Source organism: Lithobates pipiens, unplaced genomic scaffold, assembly GCF_037356315.1.
Source record: "Lithobates pipiens isolate NorthernLeopardFrog02 unplaced genomic scaffold, aLitPip1_a1.2 Scaffold_7, whole genome shotgun sequence".
In the NCBI taxonomy this organism is placed as follows: Eukaryota; Metazoa; Chordata; class Amphibia; order Anura; family Ranidae; genus Lithobates; species Lithobates pipiens.
The window spans coordinates 4,322,991-4,346,625 of NW_027507892.1; the positions used below are offsets into that span (position 1 = coordinate 4,322,991).

The 23,635-nt window shown below is 44.5% G+C and overlaps 1 protein-coding gene across 2 annotated transcripts in view; it reads left to right on the forward strand.

Moving 5' to 3' along the window:
- The window catches only part of LOC143959309 (protein FAM169B-like), an 89,605-nt gene that overhangs the window by 10,159 nt on the left and 55,811 nt on the right, over window positions 1–23,635 (forward strand). For both annotated transcript variants that reach the window (XM_077468000.1, XM_077468001.1), the window contains exon 2: window positions 4,710–4,769. In XM_077468000.1, the coding sequence (XP_077324126.1) occupies window positions 4,757–4,769 (13 nt within the window). In that variant the 5' untranslated portion in view covers window positions 4,710–4,756. The remainder of the gene's footprint in view (window positions 1–4,709; window positions 4,770–23,635) is intronic.

Genomic DNA, 23,635 nt, shown 5'->3' on the forward strand with positions numbered 1-23,635 from the left:
ACAGGATCCGCCGGCACCCGCCAGTTACCATAGAGATTTCCGGCGGACCAGATCGTCCCCGGAGTCTCTATGAGCGTTCGGAGGCCGGGCGCGATGTTATGACGTCACGCCCGGCCTTGGTATTCAAATTAACGGCGCCGATTTGGCAGGGAAGCCAGGATCGTTTTTTTTTTTTTTTTCTTCTTCCCAGCCTAGAGGTGAGATATGGGGTCTTATTGACCCCATATCTCACTGTAAATATGTCCGATTGTGCCATATCCTATTACATTCCTTGTAATAGGAATAAAAGTCATCAATTTTTTTTTTTAAGTGTCAAACTAAAAAAATAAAAATAAAATTAACAATAAAAAATTTTTTTAAAAATGTAAAGCGCCCCTGTCCCCGTGAGTTCACACACAGAAGCGAACGCATACGTAAGTCCCGCCTACATATGAAAACTGTGTTCAAACCACACATGTGAGGTATCGCCGCAAACGTTAGAGCGAGAGCAATAATTCTAGCCCTAGACCTCCTCTGTAACCCAAAACATGTAACCGGTAAAATTTTTTAAAGCGTCGCCTATGGGGATTTTTAAATACCAAAGTTTGGCGCCATTCCACGAACGCGTGCAATTTTGAAGCGTGACATGTTGGGTATCTATTTACTCGGCGTATCCTCCTCTTTTACATAATGTAAAAAAATTGGGCTAACTACTGTTTTTTTTTTTTTTTTTTTTTTTTTTTTTAAAGCAGGAAACTGTTTTTTTTCTGAAAAAAACGTGTTCGAAAAATTGCTGCACAAATACCGTGCGAGATAAAAAGTTGCAACGACCGCCATTGTATTCTCTAGGGTCTTTGCTAAAAAAAACATATATAATGTTGGGGGGTTCTATGTAATTTTCTAGCAAAAAAATTAGGAATTTTACATGTAGGAGAGAAATGTCAGAATTGGCCTGGGCGCGAAGTGGTTAATTACCACCTTAATCACCCACAGAACCTGTGTAATCAATATGTGTTGGGGTTTAAAGGGATGAGGTGGCAACTCTATTATAACTTTTGAGCAAACCAATAAATATACGCTTATATTTTTTACCAAAAATACGTAGAATACATATTGGCCTAAACTGAGGACATTTATTTTTTATTTTTTTTATTTGTGCTATTTATTATAGCAAAAAGTAAAAAATATTGTGTTTTTTTTTTTCAAACTTATTGCTCTTCTTTTGTCTATAGCGCAAAAATGAAAACCCACAGAGGTGATCAAATACCACCAAAAGAAAGCTCTATTTGTGGGGGAAAAAATTATAAAAATGTAATTTGGGTACAGCGTCGCATGACCGCGTAATTGTCATTCAAATTGCGATGGCGCTGAAAACTGAAAATTGGCCTGGGCAGGAAGGGGGTGAAAATGCCCGGCATTGAAGTGGTTAAAAAGTCGTGCATGCACTACTTTTGGTACAATTTCAGCCCATTCGAAATGAATGGGCTGAAATTGCAGTGCACAGAGCCACATGTGAATCGCACAGAAATGCACAGCGCGGTCCTGTACAGTTCAAATGCTTGCATGGTGTGAACTGTTCCGCATGCAGGGCTTTTCAAAACATACAGCACCTGCAGTGCAATGGTGTAAACAGTCCCATAGGGCTTAAGGGGATTGTGTAGTCCCCACTGTAATATCCACAATCTACCCACTGTAATATTGGCAGGGTATGGCAGAGTATTGGCAGGGTATGGCAGAGTATTGGCAGGGTATTGCAGAGTATTGGCAGGGTATTGCTGGGTGTTGGCAGGGTATGGAGGGATGGCTGCTTCCATCCGACCTCTCCCATCCACTGTACAGATCAGTACAGAGAGGGGAGAGAAAAACCGTCGTCATGACATGACGCTGGTTTGTTTACAAGTGATCGCTCCGTCGGAGCGATCACATTGTAAACGTCTGGGTGTAGAAAGATGGCCGCTGCTTCGGAGCTAGGCCGAAGCCCCGGCCTTTCCTAAGGCCGAGAATCCGAGTGCGGTGACCCGTTCGGATCACGGATCGGTGACGATTCGTTGCACTCCTAGTTATAAAAGGAATAACTGCTTGCTGACCGTGTAACTTACATATATATGACGGCAAGGCACTGGCAGCTCTCTTGTGCCAGATCACGTACTAAGTACGCAATGCAGTACTTCCAGGTAGGGGGCACCCCAGCAGTGCTATGATTATACACAGTAGATGCCAATCAATGGGTACCGCCCAGTGGATGACTGCCGGCACCCGCCAATCGTCGGGAAGACACACAAGACGGACCTCTGTCCTGTCAGCAGGGACGTTTTGGATTTTCTTTCCCCGCAAAGTAGGGAATAAAATCCATACCTTCCCTTAGTAAAAGCACCGCACTGTGTACACAAAAACACTGGCTAGGCACAAAGTTAACCCTTTGATCTACCCTGATGTTTAACCCCTTCCCAGCCAGTGTCGTTGGTACAGCGACCGTGCATATTTTTAGCACTGATTACTGTATTGGTGTCACTGGTTCTCACTCAAAAAATGTCAGTTAGTGTCCGATCGTCTGACGCAATGTCGCAGTCCCGCTATAGGTTGCTGATTGCCGCCATTACTAGGAAAAAATATAAAAGTTCCAGTATACAGTATCTCACAAAAGTGAGTACACTCCTCACATTTGTGTAAATATTTTCTTATATCTTTTCATGTGACAACACTAAAGAAATGACACTTTGCTACAATGTAAAGTAGTGAGTGTACAGCTTGTATAACAGTGTACATTTGCTGTCCCCTCAAAATAACTCAACACACAGCCATTAATGTCTAAACCGCTGGCAACAAAAGTGAGTACACCCCTAAGTGAAAATGTCCAAATTGGGCCCAAAGTGTCAATATTTTGTGTGGCCACCATTATTTTCCAGTACTGCCTTAACCCTCTTGGGCATGGAGGTCACCAGAGCTTCACAGGTTGCCACTGGAGTCCTCTTCCCCTCCTCCATGATGACATCACAGAGCTGGTGGATGTTGGAGACCTTGCCCTCCTCCACCTTCCATTTGAGGATGCCCCACAGATGCTCAATAGTGTTTAGGTCTGGAGACATGCTTGGCCAGTCCATCCCCTTTACCCTCAGCTTCTTTAGCAAGGCAGTGGTCATCTCGGAGGTGTGTTTGGGGTCGTTATGTTGGAATACTGCCCTGTGGCCCAGTCTCTGAAGGGAGGGGATCATGCTCTGCTTCAGTATGTCACAGTACATGTTGGCATTCATGGTTCCCTCAATGAACTGTAGCTCCCCAGTGCCGGTGTTCTGCCTTATAGTGTCCGGCCATCAAATAGTGTCCGCCCCGTACTGCGCATGCGCAGTACGGAGCAGATGAAGCTTCGGAAAATCTCCGAAGCTGAACGGCGCCTGCGCCGTGAGTGGAGGTGGTAGCCCCACCATCCAAGCGGACATAGGGTCGCCACGCTTGGGGCTCGGCCTCGCTGCGCTCGGCTCTTTTTTATTCCTACTCTATGTCCACTTGGATGGTGGGGCTAGAACCTGTACTCACGGCGCAGGCGCCGTTCATCCTCAGCAATTTTCGGAATCTGTGTTGCTGTGTACTGCGCATGCGCAGTACGCAGCGGACACTATGGAATGGAGGACGTTATATGACAAGACACCGGCAGCACTCATGCAGCCCCAGACCATGACACTCCCACCATCATGCTTAACTGTAGGCAAGACACACTTGTCTTTGTACTCCTCACCTGGTTGCCGCCACACACGCCGGACACCATCTGAACCAAATACGTTTATCTTCGTCTCATCAGACCACAGGACATGGTTCCAGTAATCCATGTCCTTAGTCTGCTTGTCTTCAGCAAACTGTTTGCGGGCTTTCTTGTGCATCATCTTTAGAAGAGGCTTCCTTCTGGGGCGACAGCCATGCAGACCAATTTGATGCAGTGTGCGGTGTATGGCCTGACTGACAGGCTGACCCCCCACCCCTTCATCCTCTGCCACAATGCTGGCAGCACTCATACGTCTATTTCTCAAAGACAACCTCTGAATATGACGCTGAGCACGTGCACTCAACTTCTTTGGTGGACCATGGCGAGGCCTGTTCCGAGTGGAACCTGTCCTGTTATACCGCTGTATGGTCTTGGCCACTTTGCTGCAGCTCAGTTTCAGAGTGTTAGCAATCTTCTTATAGCCTAGGCCAGTGATGGCGAACCTCGGCACCCCAGATGTTTTTGAACTACATTTCCCATGATGCTCACCTACACTGCAGAGTGCATGAGCATCATGGGAAATGTAGTTCCAAAACATCTGGGGTGCCAAGGTTCGCCATCACTGGCCTAGGCCATCTTTATGTAGAGCAACAATTTTTTTTGTCCAACATCAGAGCCTGACCTCACAAATGCCCCTCTGGAAGAATAGTCATACATTCCCATAGACACACTCCTAAACCTTGTGGACGGCCTTCCCAGAAGAGTTGAAGCTGTTATGGCTGCAAAGGGTGGGCCAACTCAGTACTGAACCCTACGGACTTAGACTGGGATGCCATTAAATTTAAAGGCAGGTGTCCCAATACTTTTGGCAATATAGTATATATACTTATTGCGGTCAGCAAGTGGTTAGCCCTCAAGTTTAAGAACCCTTACAATGCAATACTATGGAAGCTTACGCTCTGCATAATATGTAAATCTGCTTGTAGATCAGTATAGATCTGTGGTTCCTAAATCTTTTTTATTATTTCACCAGGTGTTCTGAAGACCATTGGCAGCATTTAATCCACAGTCACCGTTACAATGAAGCTTGCAGGTACGTTCAGATGACATTGTTTATCAATCATTTCAGGTTTAGAATGAGCAGGTAAATAACTTGCATCAAATACATTTAATGCACATATCTAATAGGATGAGCAGTCTGGCGACTGGTTCTCTTTAACCCTTTCGCTGCCAGGGCCATTATTGCTTTTTTCTTGCACACATGCTTTAAAAAATAATTTTAGGCCTGGAGATTACATAAAAACCCACAAAACATTATATATTTTCTTATAGCAGACACCCTAGAGCAGTGGTCTCCAATCACCGGGCCATGGCCTCTCTGCAGCCGGGCCGCGGGTGTAGCGGGGGGCGGGTGGCACGAGTGACCCGGGTGTATGAGAAAAATCGGGCAGGCGGATTAGAGAAGCGGGCTGGCGAGCAGAGATGACAACGTGTCTCTCCGCCCGCCCCACATCACCGCTCTTCCGCCCTCACAGCGCAGGCCTCTTCAATGTCAGAGCTGCGGCGGGGAGCAGAGGGATGACATCAACCGCCTGCCCCACATCTCCTGCCCTCACTCAGAAACGCAATTTTTAGTGCAAATAGAGCTGTGCCGAGAGTGCGCTCCCGGCACAATTACTGGTAGCTAACAGAAAGCTCCTGATTGCTGCTTGCGATCGGGAGCTTTCTGATCATGTGACTGCTGTGACTGCCAATCATGGCGGTCAAGTGACCTCCCAGCATTCTAAACCACCAGCTCCAAGGGGTTACATTTTTTATTTTTTTACCTTTTTTTTTTTGGTGACCGGTTCTCTTTAACCACTTGCTTACTGGGCACTTAAACCCCCCTCCTGCCCAGACCAATTTTCAGCTTTCAGCGCTGATGCACTTTGAATGACAATTGCGCGGTCATACAACACTGTACCCAAATTAAATTTTTATCATTTTTTTCCCACAAATAGAGCTTTCTTTTGGTGGTATTTAATTACAGCTGGGAGTTTTATTTTTTGCTAAACAAACAAAAAAGATGCAAAATAAAAAAAAATAAAAAATCATGTTTAACCACTTAATAACCGCCCTATAGCCAAATGACGGCTACAGGGCGGTTTCTTAACTCTGGGAGGGCGTCATATGACGTCCTCCCAGAATTCCGCTCTCGCGCGCCCCCTGGGGTGCGCACTCGAGAGCATCCGTGACCGCCGGGTCCTGTGCATCACGGATCACGGTAAACTGCCGCTCAAATGACGGAGTGATCACTTGTAAACAAACCGGCGTCATAACATTCCTCCCTCCCCCTCTCTGTACCGATCGGAACAGCGGAGGGGGAAGAGATCGGTGTCAGCAGCGATGTGGGCTGCATCTGCAGTGCCCACATCGCTGCTCACCGAAAATTAACCCCTCAATTCCCTGCAAATACTCTACAATACCCTGCCATTACTCTGCATTACTCTGCAATACCCTGAAATACTCTGCATTACTCTGCAATACCCTGCAATACTCTGCAATACCCTGCAATACCCTGCAATAGTCTGCATTACCCTGAATTACCCTGCAATACTCTGCATTACTCTGCAATACCCTGCAATACTCTGCAATACTCTGCATTACTCTGCATTACTCTGCAATACTCTGCATTACTCTGCATTACTCTGCATTACTCTGCATTACTCTGCATTACTCTGCAATACTCTGCAATACCCTGCAATACTCTGCATTACCCTGCAATACCCTGCAATACTCTGCAACACTCTGCAATACCCTGCAACGCTCTGCAACACCCGCCAATACCCTGCAACACTCTGCAATGCTCTGCAACACCCACCAATACCCTGCAACACTCTGCAATGCTCTGCAACACCCGCCAATACCGTGCAACACTATGCAATGCTCTGCAACACCCGCCAATACCGTGCAACACTCTGCAATGCTCTGCAACACCCTCCAATATCCTGCAATGCTCTGCAACGCCATACTCTGAGATACCCAGCCATACTCTGAGATACCCAGCCATACTCTGAGATACCCAGCCATACTCTGAGATACCCAGCCATAGTCGGTGATACCCTGCAATACCCAGCCATAGACACCCCCCCCCCTCCCGCCGCCCTCCGGTGTTTCTACCGACTCGCCAATACGATCAAATCCAGAATCTTTTTTTTTTTTTCAGGCTTCCCAGCTTAGAGATGAGATGCGGGGTCTTATTGACCCCATATCTCACTGTAAAGAGGACCTGTCATGCCATATTCCTATTACAAGGGATGTTTACATTCCTTGTAATAGGAATAAAAGTGATCAAAAAATTTATTTTTGGGGAAAAAAATGTCAAACTAAAATAAATAAAGTAAAATGAACAATAAAATATATATATATTTTTTTAAAGCGCCCCTGTCCCCATGTGCTCACATGCAGAAGCGAACGCATACGTAAGTCCCCCCCACATATGAAAACGGTGTTCAAACCACACATGTGAGGTATCGCTGCGAACGTTAGAGCGAGAGCAATAATTCTAGCCCTAGACCTCCTCTGTAACTCAAAACATATAACCAGTAAAAAAAAAAATTAAATCGTCGCCTATGGGGATTTTTAAGTAGCGATGTTTGGCACCATTCCACGAGCCTGTGCAATTTTGAAGAGTGACATGTTAGGTATCGATTTACTCGGTGTAACTTCATCTTTCACATTATGCAAAAATTGGGCTAACTTTACTGTGTTTTTATTTTTTTTTAAGCACAAAACAGTTTTTTTTCCAAAAAAAAAGCATTCGAAAAATTGTTGCGCAAATACCGTGCGAGATAAAAAGTTGCAACGACCACCATTGTATTCTCCAGGGTGTTTGCTAAAAAAACATATATAATGTTTTGGGATTCGATGTAATTTTCTAGCAAATAAATGATGATTTTTACATGTAGGAGAGAAATGTCAGAATTGTCCTGGGTGCTCCAGAACGCCTGATGGCGCTCCCTGCATGTTGGGCCTCTGTATGTGGCCACACTGTGTAAAAGTCTCACACATGTGGTATTGCCGTACTCGGGAGTAATAGCAGAATGTGTTTTGGGGTGTAATTTGTGGTATGCATATGCTGTGTGAGAAATAAACTGATAATATGACAATTTTGTGAAAAAAAAAAAAAGTAAAAAAAATCTTGATTTTGCAAAGAATTGTGGGAAAAAATGACAACTTCAAAAAACTCATCATGCCTCTTACTAAATACCTTGGAATGTCTTCTTTCCAAAAAGGGGGTCATTTGGGGGGTATTTGTACTTTTCTGGCATGTTAGGGTCTCAAGAATTGAAATAGGCCGTCAGTACTTCAGGTGTGATCAATTTTCAGATATTGGCACCACAGCTTGTGGACTCTATAACTTTCACAAAGACCAAATAATATCCACCAATTTGTACTTATTTTTACCAAAGATATGTAGTGGTATACATTTTGGCCAAAATTTATGAAGAAAAAATTACTAATCTGCTAAATTTTATAACAGAAACGAAGAAAAATTCATTTTTTTACAGAATTTTCTGTCTTTTTTCTTTTATAGCACAAAAAATAAAAAACCCAGCGGTGATTAACCACTTGCTTACAGGGCACTTAAACACCTTCCTGCCCAGACCAATTTTCAGCTTTCGGTGCTCTCACAATTTGAATGACAATTACTCAGTCATGCAACACTGTACCCAAATGAATTTTTTGTCCTTTTTTTCCCACAAATAGAGCTTTCTTTTGGTGGTATTTGATCACCTCTGGGGTTTTTATTTTTTGCGCTATAAATGAAAAAAGACCGAAAATTTTGAAAAAAAACGCATATTTCTTTGTTTCTGTGACAGAATTATGCAAATTATTAATTTTTCTTCATAAATTTTGGTCACAATTTATACTGCTACATGTCTTTGGTAAAAATAACCCAAATTAGTGGATATTATTTGGTCTTTGTGAAAGTTAGAGAGTCTACAAGCTGTGGTGCGAATCGCACAAAATTGATCACATCTGATGTACTGGTGGCCTATCTCGCTTCTTGTGACCCGAACAAGCCAGGAAAGTACAAATACCCCCCAAATGACCCCTTTTTGGAAAGTAGACATTCCAAGGTATTTAGTAAGAGGTATAGTGAGCTTTTTGATGTTGTCATTTTTTTCCCACAATTCTTTGCAAAATTAAGATTTTTCATTTTTTTTTTTTCTCCACAAAATTGTCATTGTAATAGGTTATTTCTCTCACGTGGCATGTGTATACCACAAATGACACCCCCCAAAAAATTCTGCTACTCCTCCTGAGTATTACAATACCACATGTGTGGGACTTTTTCACAGCCTGGCCACATAGAGAGGCCCAACATGCAGGTAGCGCCATCATGTGTTCTAGGAACATAAGTTACACATCTAACTTGTTGACTATTTATTACACTTTTGAAGCACCAGGACAATGACACGTGACACTGATGACAGATGGCACTGATACGTGGCAATGATGACAGGTGGCACTGATGACAGATGGCACTAATATGTGGCACTGATGACAGATGGCACTAATATGTGGCACTGATGACGCGTGGCACTTATACGTGGCACTGATGACACGTGGCACTAATACGTGGCACTGATGACACGTGGCACTGAAACGTGGCACCGATGACAGATGGCACTAATACGTGGCACTAATATGTGGCACCGATGACGCGTGACACTGATGACAGATGGCACTGATAAGTGGCATTGATGACACGTGACACTGACAACAGATGGCACGTGACACTGACAGGTGGCACTGATGACAAATGGCACTGATACGTGGCACTGATGACAGATGGCACTATGTGGCACTGACGGCAGGTGGCACTGACGGCAGGTGGCACTGGGGGCAGGTGGCACTGGGGGCAGGTAGCACTGGGGTGGATGGCACTGGGGGCAGGTAGCACTGGGGTGGATGGCACTAGGGGCAGGTAGCACTGGGGTGGATGGCACTAGGGGCAGGTAGCACTGGGGTGGATGGCACTGGGGGCAGGTAGCACTGGGGTGGATGGCACTGGGGGCAGGTAGCACTGGGGTGGATGGCACTGCTGGGGGCGGATGGCACTGCTGGGGGCGGATGGCACTGCTGGGGGCGGATGGCACTGCTGGGGGCGGATGGCACTTTTTATTTCATTTTTTTAATTTATTTTTTTTCCACAATCAGAACGGCTGCCGCTGCAGCCGTTCATCTCTCCCCTCTCGCACTGTCTGTGCGAGGAAGGAGAGCGGCGCTGCGAGATGATCTCATATGTTTACATATGAGATCATCTCCCATTGGACACGCCGATCGTGCTGTAAACGGCCGCTGTGATTGGCCGTTTACAGCGATCTGTGTTTGCCTGTCCCCGGGGGACACGGCGAACACAGAACTTCCGCGATGCGCGCCCGCGGCGGCGCGCATTGCGGAAGTAAACATCAGGCCGTCCAGGGACGACCGCCCGGACGAACGCGCCTGCTCTACGGCCGTCATTCGGCTATAGGGCGGGCGCGAGGAGGTTAAATACCACCAAAAGAAAGCTCTATTTGTGTGAAAAAAAGGACAAAAATTTCATATAGGTCCAGTGTTGCATGACTGAGTAATTGTCATTCAAAATGTGAGGGCACCGAAAGCTGAAAATTGGTCTGGTTATTAAGGGTGTTTAAGTGCCCAGTGGTCAAGTGGTTAATAGTTTGTTATAAAATTTTGCAAACAGGTAATTTTTCTCCTTCATTGAAATGCGCTGATGAAGCGGCACTGGTGGGCACTGATAGGCGGCACTGGTGGGCACTAATAGGCACAGTTAAGGCGACACTAATAGGCACAGATAAGGTGGCACCGATAGGCACAGATAAGGCGGCACTGATGGGCAAAGATGGGCACAGATAAGATGGCACTGATGGGTGGCACGGATGGGTGCCCCTAAGGGGCACTGATAGGTACCACTGATAGATGGGACTGATGGGCACTGATAGGTGGCTCTGATAGGTGGCACTGATGGGCGGCACTGATGGGCACTGGTAGATGACACTGATGGGCACGGATATGTGGCACTGAGGTGCAGCACTGTTGTTGAGGCAGATTGTGGACACTGATAGGTGGCACTGTGGGCACTGATAGGTGGCACTGTGGGCACTGATAGGTGGCACTGTGGGCACTGATAGGTGGCACTGTGGGCACTGATGTATGGCACTGTGGGTACTGATATATGGCACTGTGGGCACTGATGTATGGCACTGTGGGCACTAATGTATGGCACTATGGGCACTGATGGGTGGCACTGCTGGGTGGCACTTTTATTAATAACTGGCAGGGGTAGGTGGGCACTGATAAGTTGGCCGTGATCAGGACTGATGTCCCGATAACGGCCGCCGGTGATCGGCTTTTTTTTCTCTCCTCGCGCTGACAGCGCGAGGAGGAAAAATAGCCGATTACCGGCTCTGTTTTGTCACATGATCAGCTGTCATTGGCTGACAGCTGATCACGTGGTAAGGGGTCGGGATCGACCTCTTGCTCGGATCCGTGATCAGGCGAGTCTCATAGACTCGCTGATCACAGAGCGCGCCGCGTAGTCCCGGCAAAGCAGGTCCGCGCTGTAGCCGTCATTCGGCTATAGCGCGGATCTCTAGTGGTTAATGAGATATCAAGACTATAATGAGACCCCCAATGTCTCCCCTGTGCTCCACTGAATGTCATGCAATGCAGATCACACTGCATTACATTCTTTCCTGGGTATGCTGGCTGGGAACAGGACTTGTTTTCAGGTTTTCCTTTACCCTGCACAGGTGCTTTAATGTGTTTGTAAAGGCAGACGTTTTTTATTTTTTATCTTAATGCATTTTATGCATTAAGATAAAAAAAAAACCTTCTGCGTGCAGCTGCCACGCCAGCACCCATGTCACTAATACTTACCTGAGCCCCATCTCTGTCCCATGATGTCCAGGAGCCTAATACCATGAATCCTTTCTGTTAGACCCAGCTACTGTGGGAAGCACTTCCCTGATTACTACCTTTAGTACTCCAGTTCCAGGGGGGTGGCCCCTTTGTCATTGAAACCCCCCAGCTGTTCTCCTGTCTTAACAGCTAACCAGGTGAGTAGTCCTCCACTGTCACAACCAGCATGAAGGCAGCCAATCAGGAGCCTAATAGCATGCAGCCTCCCCAAAATTACCCATTTGCTTTGGATAGCTTCTCCCTTATAACTATCACAGAAATCCAGTTCCGGGAGGGGGCGGGGTGGCCCTTTGGTCTTTTGACCCCCCCCAGCTGTTCACATGTGTTACCAAAGCTAACCAGGTGAGCAGTCTTCCGCTGTCAGAACCAGAATGAAGGCGGCCAAGCAAGAGCCTAATAGCATGAAGCCTCTCTGAAGGACCCAGCTTCTCCCTGATTACTACCTTTGTACTCCAGTTCCAGGGGGCCGGTCCCTTTGTCCTTGGATCCCCCCCCCCCAGCTGTTCACCTGTGTTACCAAAGCTAACCAGGCGAGCAGTCCTCCACTGTCAGAACCAGAATGAAGGCGGCCAAGCAGGAGCCTAATAGCATGAAGCCTTTCTGAAAGACCCAGCTACTGTTGGGAGCTCCTCCCTGATTACTACCTTAGTACTCCAGTTCCAGGGGCCGGTCCCTTTGTCCTTGGATCCCCCCAGCTGTTCACCTGTGTTACCAAAGCTAATCAGGCGAGCAGTCCTCCACTGTCAGAACCAGAATGAAGGCAGCCAAGCAGGAGCCTAATAACATGAAGCCTCTATGAAGGACCCAGCTTCTCCCTGATTACTACCTTAGTACTCCAGTTCCAGCGGGCCGGTCCCTTTGTCCTTGGATCCCCCCCCAGCTGTTCACCTGTGTTACCAAAGCTAACCAGGCGAGCAGTCCTCCACTGTCAGAACCAGAATGAAGGCGGCCAAGCAGGAGCCTAATAGCATGAAGCCTTTCTGAAAGACCCAGCTACTGTTGGGAGCTCCTCCCTGATTAATACCTTAGTACTCCAGTTCCAGGGGGTGGCCCCTTTGTCCTTGGATCCCCCCCAGCTGTTCACCTGTGTTAACAGTGCTAACCTGGACTTCAGTGCGAGAGCTGTGAGGATAATCACAAGTGACTGTTGGTGTTCAGAATTGTTTTACTCTCCACTAGACTGTCTGTTGTTATAGAGCAGTGGTTCTCAACCTCAGTCCACAAATACCCCCAACGGAGTTTATCTACTGAGTGTTCTCTTTCAGGATATCCGAGAGCCGCCCAGGACTGAAACAAGGTCCTTTTACAATACATCCTCATTGTCCATTGGCCCCTTTGACTACTCTTCTATCCACCGCCTGCCCATGCTATAGCCAAAAGATGAGATGGCTACAGCACAGGCTCACATTGCTTGGAGGGCATCAATGAACGTCCTTCCATGATCACACTTCCCGCGTGTCCCCTGCGGCACACATCAGTATGGATCTGTGATTGCTGTGTCCAATCTCAGCTGATTCCAACGTAAACAGGATTTACTGGTTATCGGCAGTCCTCTCCTCACACTGAAAGCACGTGAGGAGAGGAGAAAGGCTAACCAGCAAATCCACACAGGGGAGATCTACACTGGTAATCAGGGCACTCTTCATCAGTGCCTTGATTATCAGTGCAGCCCCAACAGTGCCCATCAGTGCTGCCAGTCAGTGCCCATCAGTGATGCATATCACTGCAGCCTCATTGCTGCTGCCTCAGTAGTACAGCCTATCAGTGCCCATCAGTGCAGCCTTATCAAAAATTACTTTGATTTTACTTTAGAAAATTTTATAACAAAAACTAAGAAAAACTTTTTTTTTTACATTTTTGGTCCTTCGTTGTTTTGCAAAAAAAAACAAAAAAAACCCAGTGGTGATTAAATACCGCCAAAAGAAATCTCTGTCTCAAAAAAATACAAATTTCATTTTGATACAATTGTCATTCAAAGTAGGGCTGAAACAACTAATCGATTAATCGACAACTAATCCATTATGACTATTTTCATAGTCGATTAATCGGCCAGCCGATTAGTTGGCCTGCATACAGAATGCATTATTTGTTTACATACCAGGAAATACAGAGCAGCACACATACAGCTCAGTACATCATCCATACATGTCAGTAAGTGCCTGTGTTTCGTTACATATGGCGACCCATCAAATTTGGCTACCCGCTGGACTGCGCATGCGCGCCGGCGCTATATGCGTTCCACCCCTGAGTCCAGGGTCAAGCCCCACCATCCAAGTAGACATAGAGACCGATTATAATTATGCCGAGCGAAGCGAGCCCGCGAGTGGCCCTGTGTTGGAACGCATATGGCGGCGTCGCGCATGCGCACTCCAGCGGGTAGCCGAATGTGATGGGTAGCCGAATGTGACATGACACCTGAGAACTTGTGAATGTGTGAGGAGCAATGCCTCATGGGACATGTAGTCGTGGGCAGGAAGTGATGGGTTCTAAAGGCAGAAGTTTTCTTTACCTTTATTGGGGCGCTCTATACTGTACTTAACACGCAGCAAAAAGCAGTGTAGAAACAGATCAAAAGCCAACTGCATAGGTGTGTACCGAGCCTTATGCTGGCCACACCGATCGATATTCAGATGGGAATATTCATATGCAAAATCTTTGTACCTTCGCCAAATGAAAGAATGTTTGAAATTTTCACTTGCTTTTAACATTCTGTTTTAAAATGAATGTAATTTCTGAACGAAAACCACATACATTGTCTGACCAAGAAGTTTTCTATTATTTCTAAATTTTTCCCTTCACTGTGGTTGAAAATGAACGTCGATTTGACCCCAAAAACGATTCGAAAATCGAACGAACGTTCTTAAAATTACTTTTTTTGTTTTATAATTAGTTATTTTTTTCATATGCCCAGCATATAATATATTACAGTTCTGTTTAAAAATCTGCAAAACCATCTTTTTTCTTAACCACTTTCAGACCGGACCAATTTGCTGGTCAAAGACCAGACCACTTTTTGCGATTCGGCACTGCGTCGCTTTAACTGACAATTGCGCGGTCGTGCGACGTGGCTCCCAAACAAAATTGACGTCCTTTTTTTCCCACAAATAGAGCTTTCTTTTGGTGGTATTTGATCACCTCTGCGGTTTTTATTTTTTGTGCTATAAACAAAAATAGAGCGACAATTTTGAAAAAAACGCATTATTTTTTACTTTTTGTTATAATATACAGGTCCTTCTCAAAAAATTAGCACATTGTGATAAAGTTCATTATTTTCTGTAATGTACTGATAAACATTAGACTTTCATATATTTTAGATTCATTACACACAACTGAAGTAGTTCAAGCCTTTTCTTGTTTTAATATTGATGATTTTGGCATACAGCTCATGAAAACCCCAAATTCCTATCTCAAAAAATTAGCATATCATGAAAAGTTTCTCTAAACAAGCTATTAACCTAATCATCTGAATCAACTAATTAACTCTAAACACCTGCAAAAGATTCCTGAGGCTTTTAAAAACTCCCAGCCTGGTTCATTACTCAAAACCGCAATCATGGGTAAGACTGCCGACCTGACTGCTGTCCAGAAGGCCATCATTGACACCCTCAAGCAAGAGGGTAAGACACAGAAAGAAATTTCTGAACGAAAAGGCTGTTCCCAGAGTGCTGTATCAAGGCACCTCAGTGGGAAGTCTGTGGGAAGGAAAAAGTGTGTCAGAAAACGCTGCACAACGAGAAGAGGTGACCGGACCCTGAAGAAGATTGTGGAGAAGGACCGATTCCAGACCTTGGAGGACCTGCGGAAGCAGTGGACTGAGTCTGGAGTAGAAACATCCAGAGCCACCGTGAACAGGCGTGTGCAGGAAATGGGCTACAGGTGCCGCATTCCCCAGGTCAAGCCACTTTTGAACCAGAAACAGCGGCAGAAGCGCCTGACCTGGGCTACAGAGAAGCAGCACTGGACTGTTGCTCAGTGGTCCAAAGTACTTTTTTCGGATGAAAGCAAATTTTGCATGTCATTCGGAAATCAAGGTGCCAGAGTCTGGAGGAAGACTGGGGAGAGGGAAATGCCAAAATGCCTGAGGTCCAGTGTCAAGTACCCACAGTCAGTGATGGTCTGGGGTGCCATGTCAGCTGCTGGTGTTGGTCCTCTGTGTTTTATCAAGGGCAGGGTCAATGCAGCTAGCTATCAGGAGATTTTGGAGCACTTCATGCTTCCATCTGCTGAAAAGCTTTATGGAGATGAAGATTTCATTTTTCAGCACGACCTGGCACCTGCTCACAGTGCCAAAACCACTGGTAAATGGTTTACTGACCATGGTATTACTGTGCTCAATTGGCCTGCCAACTCTCCTGACCTGAACCCCATAGAGAATCTGTGGGATATTGGGAAGAGAAAGTTGAGAGACGCAAGACCCAACACTCTGGATGAGCTTAAGGCCGCTATCGAAGCATCCTGAACTCCATAACACCTCAGCAGTGCCACAGGCTGGTTGCCTCCATGCCACGCCGCATTGAAGCAGTCATTTCTGCAAAAGGATTCCTGACCAAGTATTGAGTGCATAACTGAACATAATTATTTGAAGGTTGACTTTTTTTGTATTAAAAACACTTTTCTTTTATTGGTCGGATGAAATATGCTAATTTTTTGAGATAGGATTTTTGGATTTTAAGGAGCTGTATGCCAAAATCATCAATATTAAAACAAGAAAAGGCTTGAACTACTTCAGTTGTGTGTAATGAATCTAAAATATATGAAAGTCTAATGTTTATCAGTACATTACAGAAAATAATGAACTTTATCACAATATGCTAATTTTTTGAGAAGGACCTGTATATCCCCCAAAAATATATAAAAAAACATTTGTTTCCCTCAGTTTAGGCCGATACGTATTCTTCTACATATTTTTGGTAAAAAAAATCGCAATAAGCAATTATTAATTGGTTTGCGCAAAAGTTATAGCGTTTACAAAATAGGAATAGTTTTATAGCATTTTTATTAATAATTTTTTATTATTTTTTTTACTAGTAATGGCGGCGATCAGCGATTTTTATTGTGACTGCGACATTGTGGGGGACCCATCGGACATTTTTGACACATTTTTGGGACCATTGTCATTTATACAGTAATCACTGCTATATAAATGCAGTGATTCCTGTGTAAATGACACTGGCAGTGAAGGGGTTAACCAGTGGGTGGCAGTGTAGGGGTTAAGTGTTCCTAGGGGCGTGTTACTAACTGTGGGGGGGTTGGGCTTTCATTTAGTGAACACTGATCTCTGCTCCAATCACATGGAGCAGAGATCAGCGTCACTAGTTGCTAGGCAGAATGGAGAAATGTTGTTTACAACGGCACTTCTCCATTCGGCCGCTCCGTGAGACGATCGCGGGGATGCCCGCGGCGATCGAGACCACGGGTCCCGCGACCGGACTCACGGGGGTCCCGACCAGTGCGGGAGCGCGCCGCCGGCGCGCTCCCGATGGCAGGGCGGCAAATTTAAAGGGACGTACATGTACGCCCATTTGCCTGCCCGTGCCATTCTGTCGACGTACATCGTTGTGCGCTGGTCGGCAAGTGGTTAAAAAAAAAAAAAGAAAAAAAGATCTCTGAGTCTGATGATATTTACCAGATTCAACCTCCTAATAGTATATACAGTATATATCTCCTCTAATAGTATATGCAGTATATCTCTCATCTAATAGTATATACAGTATACATCTCCTCTAATAGTATATACAGTATATATATCTTCTAATAGTATATGCAGTAAATATCTCCTCTAATTGTGTATATACAGTATATCTCTTCTAATTGTATATACAGTATATCTCTTCTAATAGTATATACAGTGTATATCTCCTCTAATAGTATATACAGTATTTATATCTTATAATATATATCTCTTATAATAGTATATACAGTATATATCTCTTCTAATAATATATACAGTATATATCTCCTCTAATAGTATATACAGTATATATCTCTTATAATAGTATATATCTCTTATAATAGTATATGCAGTATACATCTCCTCTAATAGTATATTCTGTATATCTCCTCTAATAGTATATTCTGTATATCTCCTCTAATAGTATAAACAATATATATCTCCTCTAATAGTATATACAGTATATATCTCTTCTAATAGTATATACAGTATATCTCTTCTAATAGTGTATATACAGTATATATCTCCTCTAATAGTATATACAGTATATATCTCTTCTAATAGTATATACAGTATATCTTTTCTAATAGTGTATATACAGTATATATCTCCTCTAATAGTATATACAGTATATATCTCTTCTAATATTATATACAGTATATCTCTTCTAATAGTGTATATACAGTATATATCTCCTCTAATAGTATATACAGTATATCTCTTCTGTCTGTTATTCTCAGAGTGGATTATATGTTTTGCTCTCTAACCATATAGTTGGTTACTCATATTTACCACTGCATACAGAGATATTTAGGAATAAATTGGCTTTTTAAAAAAAAAAAACTTTACATATTAACTAAATTATACACAACACACTTTTTTAAGGTTAATAACCGATTATTCTAAATAGTAATCGGCCAACTAATCGATTATGAGAATAATGGTTAGTTGCAGCCCTAATTCAAAGTGTGACAGCGCTAAAAGCTAAAAATTGGCCTGGGCAGGAAGGGGGTGAAGGGGCTCTTGTAGGGCACTAAACATTTTTTTTCTCAAGTAAACTAGATATTTAATTATCCTTGTCTATGATGACTAAAGGAAGCCCTATGTAATGTTTATAGAAGTCAGGAGCCAATCCATTCCATCGAGTAACCACATTTTACCCTTGGGGGAGGAGATCCTACCCTTGCATACGCAGCGCACAGTAAAGGCATGCAATGCTACCTTGCTAAGATCATACGATATGCAAAGAGGCGTTTATTTGATTGAGCGCCACAAACTGTTACAGATCACGTCTTACTGGTGCTGCGGATCCCAGAATTAGGTAGAGTTAGGTAGGGAGATCCCCAATCACCGGACCGCTATACCTCGTGCTGTGTCCCTTTTTTTAAACAGCGATAGCCGGGATGAAATTACTTACTGTAGTAAAAAAAAAAAATGGCCCCAGCGTCTCATGTGTTTTGGGACGTATCGGCACTTTAATCTCACACTGGCTTCGCTGCTTTTTTATCCAGTTTCTCTGTGAAAATACATTCCTTACGGTCAGTGTCAGCTGAAAGAGATAGAAGGAAGCCGATACCCAGATGGGGCACTCCAATTTTCAAGGGAACGCTCTATGAGATGCATGGGAGGGGGAGGGGAGGGGGGACAGGGTTGTTTACCAGTTCTCAACTGTATAAGATGGACTCGGTAATGTCTGGAATCCCCTGACTCACAAGGCGCTGCATCTAAATTTATCCTTCATGCAGTTATACCGTGCCCTACATACTGATATCCTATATACACATACCTCTATTTAGCTACAGCATACTTGCTATGGATAGAAAGTAAACGAGTAAAAACCAGTGAGACGAGGGTCAGCAGATTTCACTTTTAAAGCATCATTTTTTATTTTTTTTTGAAATCCCAAAAGTTTTTATCCATCAAATAAACATAAAGTAACAACACTGATGCTGACAAAGACTGTCAGGTCTCTAGATAGATTTTTACTCCAAAAGCATTTTATTAAAATAAATTTGATTAGAAAGTAATATTTACAGTAACGATTTGCTCTTTTTTTGTACTATAAAGGGCTAATTTTTTTTAACCCATTATGTTACTGGCCGATTAATCGATTATGAAAATAGTAATCGATTAATTTAATAATCGATTAGTTGTCGATTAATCGATTAGTTGTTTCAGCCCTACATGTAAGCCTTAATCTTGGCTTACCTGTAGGCTAAAGTGGCCTGTAAGGGTTTACAACCACTTTAACCTCCTCCCGCCCGCCCTATAGCCGAATGACGGCCTTAGAGCGGGCGGGTTCCTTCGCCTGGCCGTCCCTGGACGGCCTGGTGTTTACTTCCGCAATGCGCGCCGCCGGGGGCGCGCATCGCGGAAGTATTGTATTCGCCGTGTCTCCCGGAGACAGGCAAATACAGATCGCCGTGAACGGCCAATCAAAGCGGCCATTCACAGCGTGATCGCAGCTGCCAATGGGAGATGATCTCATATGGAAACATATGAGATCATCTCCCATTGCCGTGTCTCTCCCTCCTCACACAGAGACAGCGTGTGAGGAGGGAGAGCGATCTGTGTGTCAGCCCCAGTGCTGTGTGTCAGCCCCAGTGCCAGTGCCATCTGTCAGCCCAGTGCCATCTGCCAGTAGTGCCAGCGCCTGCCGTCAGCCCCAGTGCCGCCAGTGCCACCTGCCAGCGCTAGTGCCACCCGTCAGCCCCAGTGCCGTCCGTCAGCCCCAGTGCCGTCCGTCAGACCCAGTGCCGCCAGTGCCGTCAGCCCCAGTGCCGCCAGTGCCGTCAGCTCCAGTGCCGCCAGTGCCAGTGCCATCCGTAAGCCCCAGTGCCGTCAGCCCCAGTGCCGCCAGTGCCACCTGCCAGTGCCACCTGCCAGCGCCAGTGCCACCTGCCAGTGCCACCTGCCACCACCAGTGCCGCCAGTGCCACCTGCCAGTGCCACCTGCCAGCGCCAGTGCCACCTGCCAGCGCCAGTGCCATCCGTCAGCCCCAGTGCCACGTGCCAGTGCCACCTGCCAGCGCCAGTGCCACCTGCCAGTGCCAGTGCCATCCGTCAGCCCCAGTACCGTCAGCCCCAGTGCCGTCAGCCCCAGTGCCGCCAGTGCCACCTGCCAGTGCCACCTGCCAGCGCCACCTGCCAGTGCCATCTGCCAGCCGCAGTGCCATCTGCCAGCCCCATTTGCCAGAGCAATTATCCAGAGCAAATAGCCAGCACCATCTGCCAGTGCCAGCCCCAGTGCCATCTGTCAGCGACATCTGCCAGCCCCATCTGTCAGCCCCATCTGTCAGCCCCATCTGCCAGCCCCATCTGCCAGCCCCATCTGCCTCCAGTGCCATCTGCCTCCAGTGCCATCTGCCTCCAGTGCCATCTGTCAGTGCCACGTGTCATCAGTGCCACGTGGGGTCACTTTGTGGGCATTTCCATTGTCCTGGTGCTCCAGGGCCTTCAAAACTGTAATAGGTGGTTGAGAAATAAGATGTGTAATTTATGCTCCTAGAACGCCTGATGGTGCTATTTCAATATTGGGCCTCTGTATGTGGCCAGGCTGTGTAAAAGTCTCACACATTTGGTATCATTATACTCAGGAGGAGTAGTAGAACGTATTTTGGGGTGTCATTTTTGCTATGTACATGCTATATGTTGGAAATATCTTATAAATGGACAACTTTGCGTAAAAAAAATGCGTTTTCATTTTTTTTCCACATTTTCCCAAAACTTCTGGAAAAAAAATGAACCATTCAAACGACTCATTATGCCTCATAGATTATACGTTGGGGTGTTAGCTTTCCAAAATGGGGTCACTTTGTGGGCATTTCCATTGTCCTGGTGCTCCAGGGCCTTCAAAACTGTAATAGGTGGTTGAGAAATAAGATGTGTAATTTATGCTCCTAGAACGCCTGATGGTGCTATTTCAATATTGGGCCTCTGTATGTGGCCAGGCTGTGTAAAAGTCTCACACATTTGGTATCGTAATACTCAGAAGGAGTAGCAGAACGTATTTTGGGGTGTAATTTGTGGTATACACATGCCATGTGAGAGAAATAACCTATTACATTGAAAATTTTGTGAGGAAAAAAATAAAAATAAAAAAATCTTCATTTTGCAAAGAATTGTGGGAAAAAGATGACAACATCAAAAACCTCACCATGCATCTTAGTAAATACCTTGGAATGTCTACTTTCAAAAAAGGGGTCATTTGGGGGGTATTTGTACTTTCCTGACTTGTTCGGGTCGCAAGAAATGAGATAGGCCACCAGTACATCAGGTGTGATAAATTTTGTGCGATTGGCACCACAGCTTGTAGACTCTCTAACTTTCACAAAGACCAAATAATATCCACTAATTTGGGTTATTTTTACCAAAGATATGTAGCAGTATAAATTGTGGCCAAAATTTATGAAATTTTTTTTATAATTTGCAAAATTTTATCACAGAAACAAAGAAAAATGCGTTTTTTTTCAAAATTTTCGGTCTTTTTTCATTAATAGCTCAAAAAATAAAAACCCCAGAGGTGATCAAATACCACCAAAAGAAAGCTCTATTTGTGGGAAAAAAAGGACACAAAATTCATTTGGGTACAGTGTTGCATGACTGAGTAATTGTCATTCAAAGTGTGAGAGCACCAAAAGCTGAAAATTGGTCTGGTCAGGAAGGGTGTTTAAGTGCCCAGTAAGCAAGTGGTTAAGAACCGAGCCTCTTTCTGAGATTTGTTGTTTACAAGTTTTTTGCTAGAAAATTACTTGGAACCCCCAAACATAATACTTTTTTTTTTTTCTAACACCCTAGAGAATAAAATGGTGGTCCTTGCAATACATTCTGTCACACCATATTTGCTCAGAGGTCTTACAAACGCACTTTTTTTTTTTTTTTGGAGAAAAGACACTCTTTTGAATTAAAAAAAATAAGACAACAGTAAAGTTAGCCCATTTTTCATATTGTGAAAGATAATGTTTTGCCGAGTAAATTGATACCCAACATGTCACGCTTCAAAATTGCGCCCGCTCGTGGAATGGCGATAAACTTTTACCCTTAAAAATCTCCATAGGCGATGTTTAAAAAATTCTACAGGTTGCATGTTTAGAGTTAAAGAGGAAGTCTAGGGCTAGAATTATTACTCTCGCTCTACCGTTGGCGGCAATACCTCACATGTGTGGTTTGAACACCGTTTTCATATGCGGGCACTACTCGCTTCTGCACACGAGCTCAGCGGGACGGGCACGTTTACATTTTTTTTTTCTTATTTATTTAACTTTTCTTTTTTTCTTTTCACACTGTTCTTTTAAAAAAAATGGTGTCACATGTAAACATCCTTTGTAATAGAAAAAAAGCATGACAGGACCTCTTTACAATTTTTGTTATTAAAGGTGGGTAATTGAGAGTATATAGGGATGATGGCTCTCAACCTGTGTGTATTCCCAAATATGTGATATATATGAGTGGCTAAAGTAAATGGAGAAGACAACCGCCATTTATCTGATAACAGGGGGTTAAATGCTAGAACCTCACTTTTGTCAAAATTAATTGTAATGAGTCGAAAAGGCCACAAATAGGTCACATAGTTTATCAAAATCTGAGAGAGGATTGTTGGAGAAGAGTAGAATATCATCCGCATATTGGTCGCCGATAGTGACACCACTAACACCAGCACATGAGTTAAGAATTCTAGATAGAGGGTCAATCGCTATATTAAAGAGCAGAGGGGAGAGGGGACAGCCCTGTCTTATTCCCATAGTTAGAGGTATGGTGTCTGAAATAAAATCCGGAGTAACGAGGCGAGCTGTTGCATACATTTGGTATAAAAAAATGTACAATCGAACACAAAAACCCGAATGCACTCATTACCTTAAATAACCATGAAAAACAAATATTGTCGAAAGCCTTTTTGGCATCTAGAGAGATGATAGTAGTGTCTTGATCTGGATGCAGTTTGGCATATTCTAGCACCAGCAAGACTTTACAAATGTCCAAAGTCGCTGAACGCCCTGAAACAAAGCCCGATTGAGCTGGGTGTAGCAAGGAAGGGAGTAATGTAGCTAGGCGTGGGGCAACCATTTTAGAAAGAATCTTTACATCTGTTGATAAACAGGATTGGCCTATAGGAACCTTGGTGCAACGGGTCTTTCCCTTTTTTTGGATATTAGTTTAATGTGTGCCCGAGTTCCTGTGGGGGAGGTATGGGCCCCCTTCCCACATGGCGGTAAAGACATGTTTCAAAGTGTTGGAAATGAAATCACTAGTCGGTTTGTAAAATTTGGCATTGTATCCATCAGGACCCGGGGGCCATTGAGGCTAAGGATTTAACC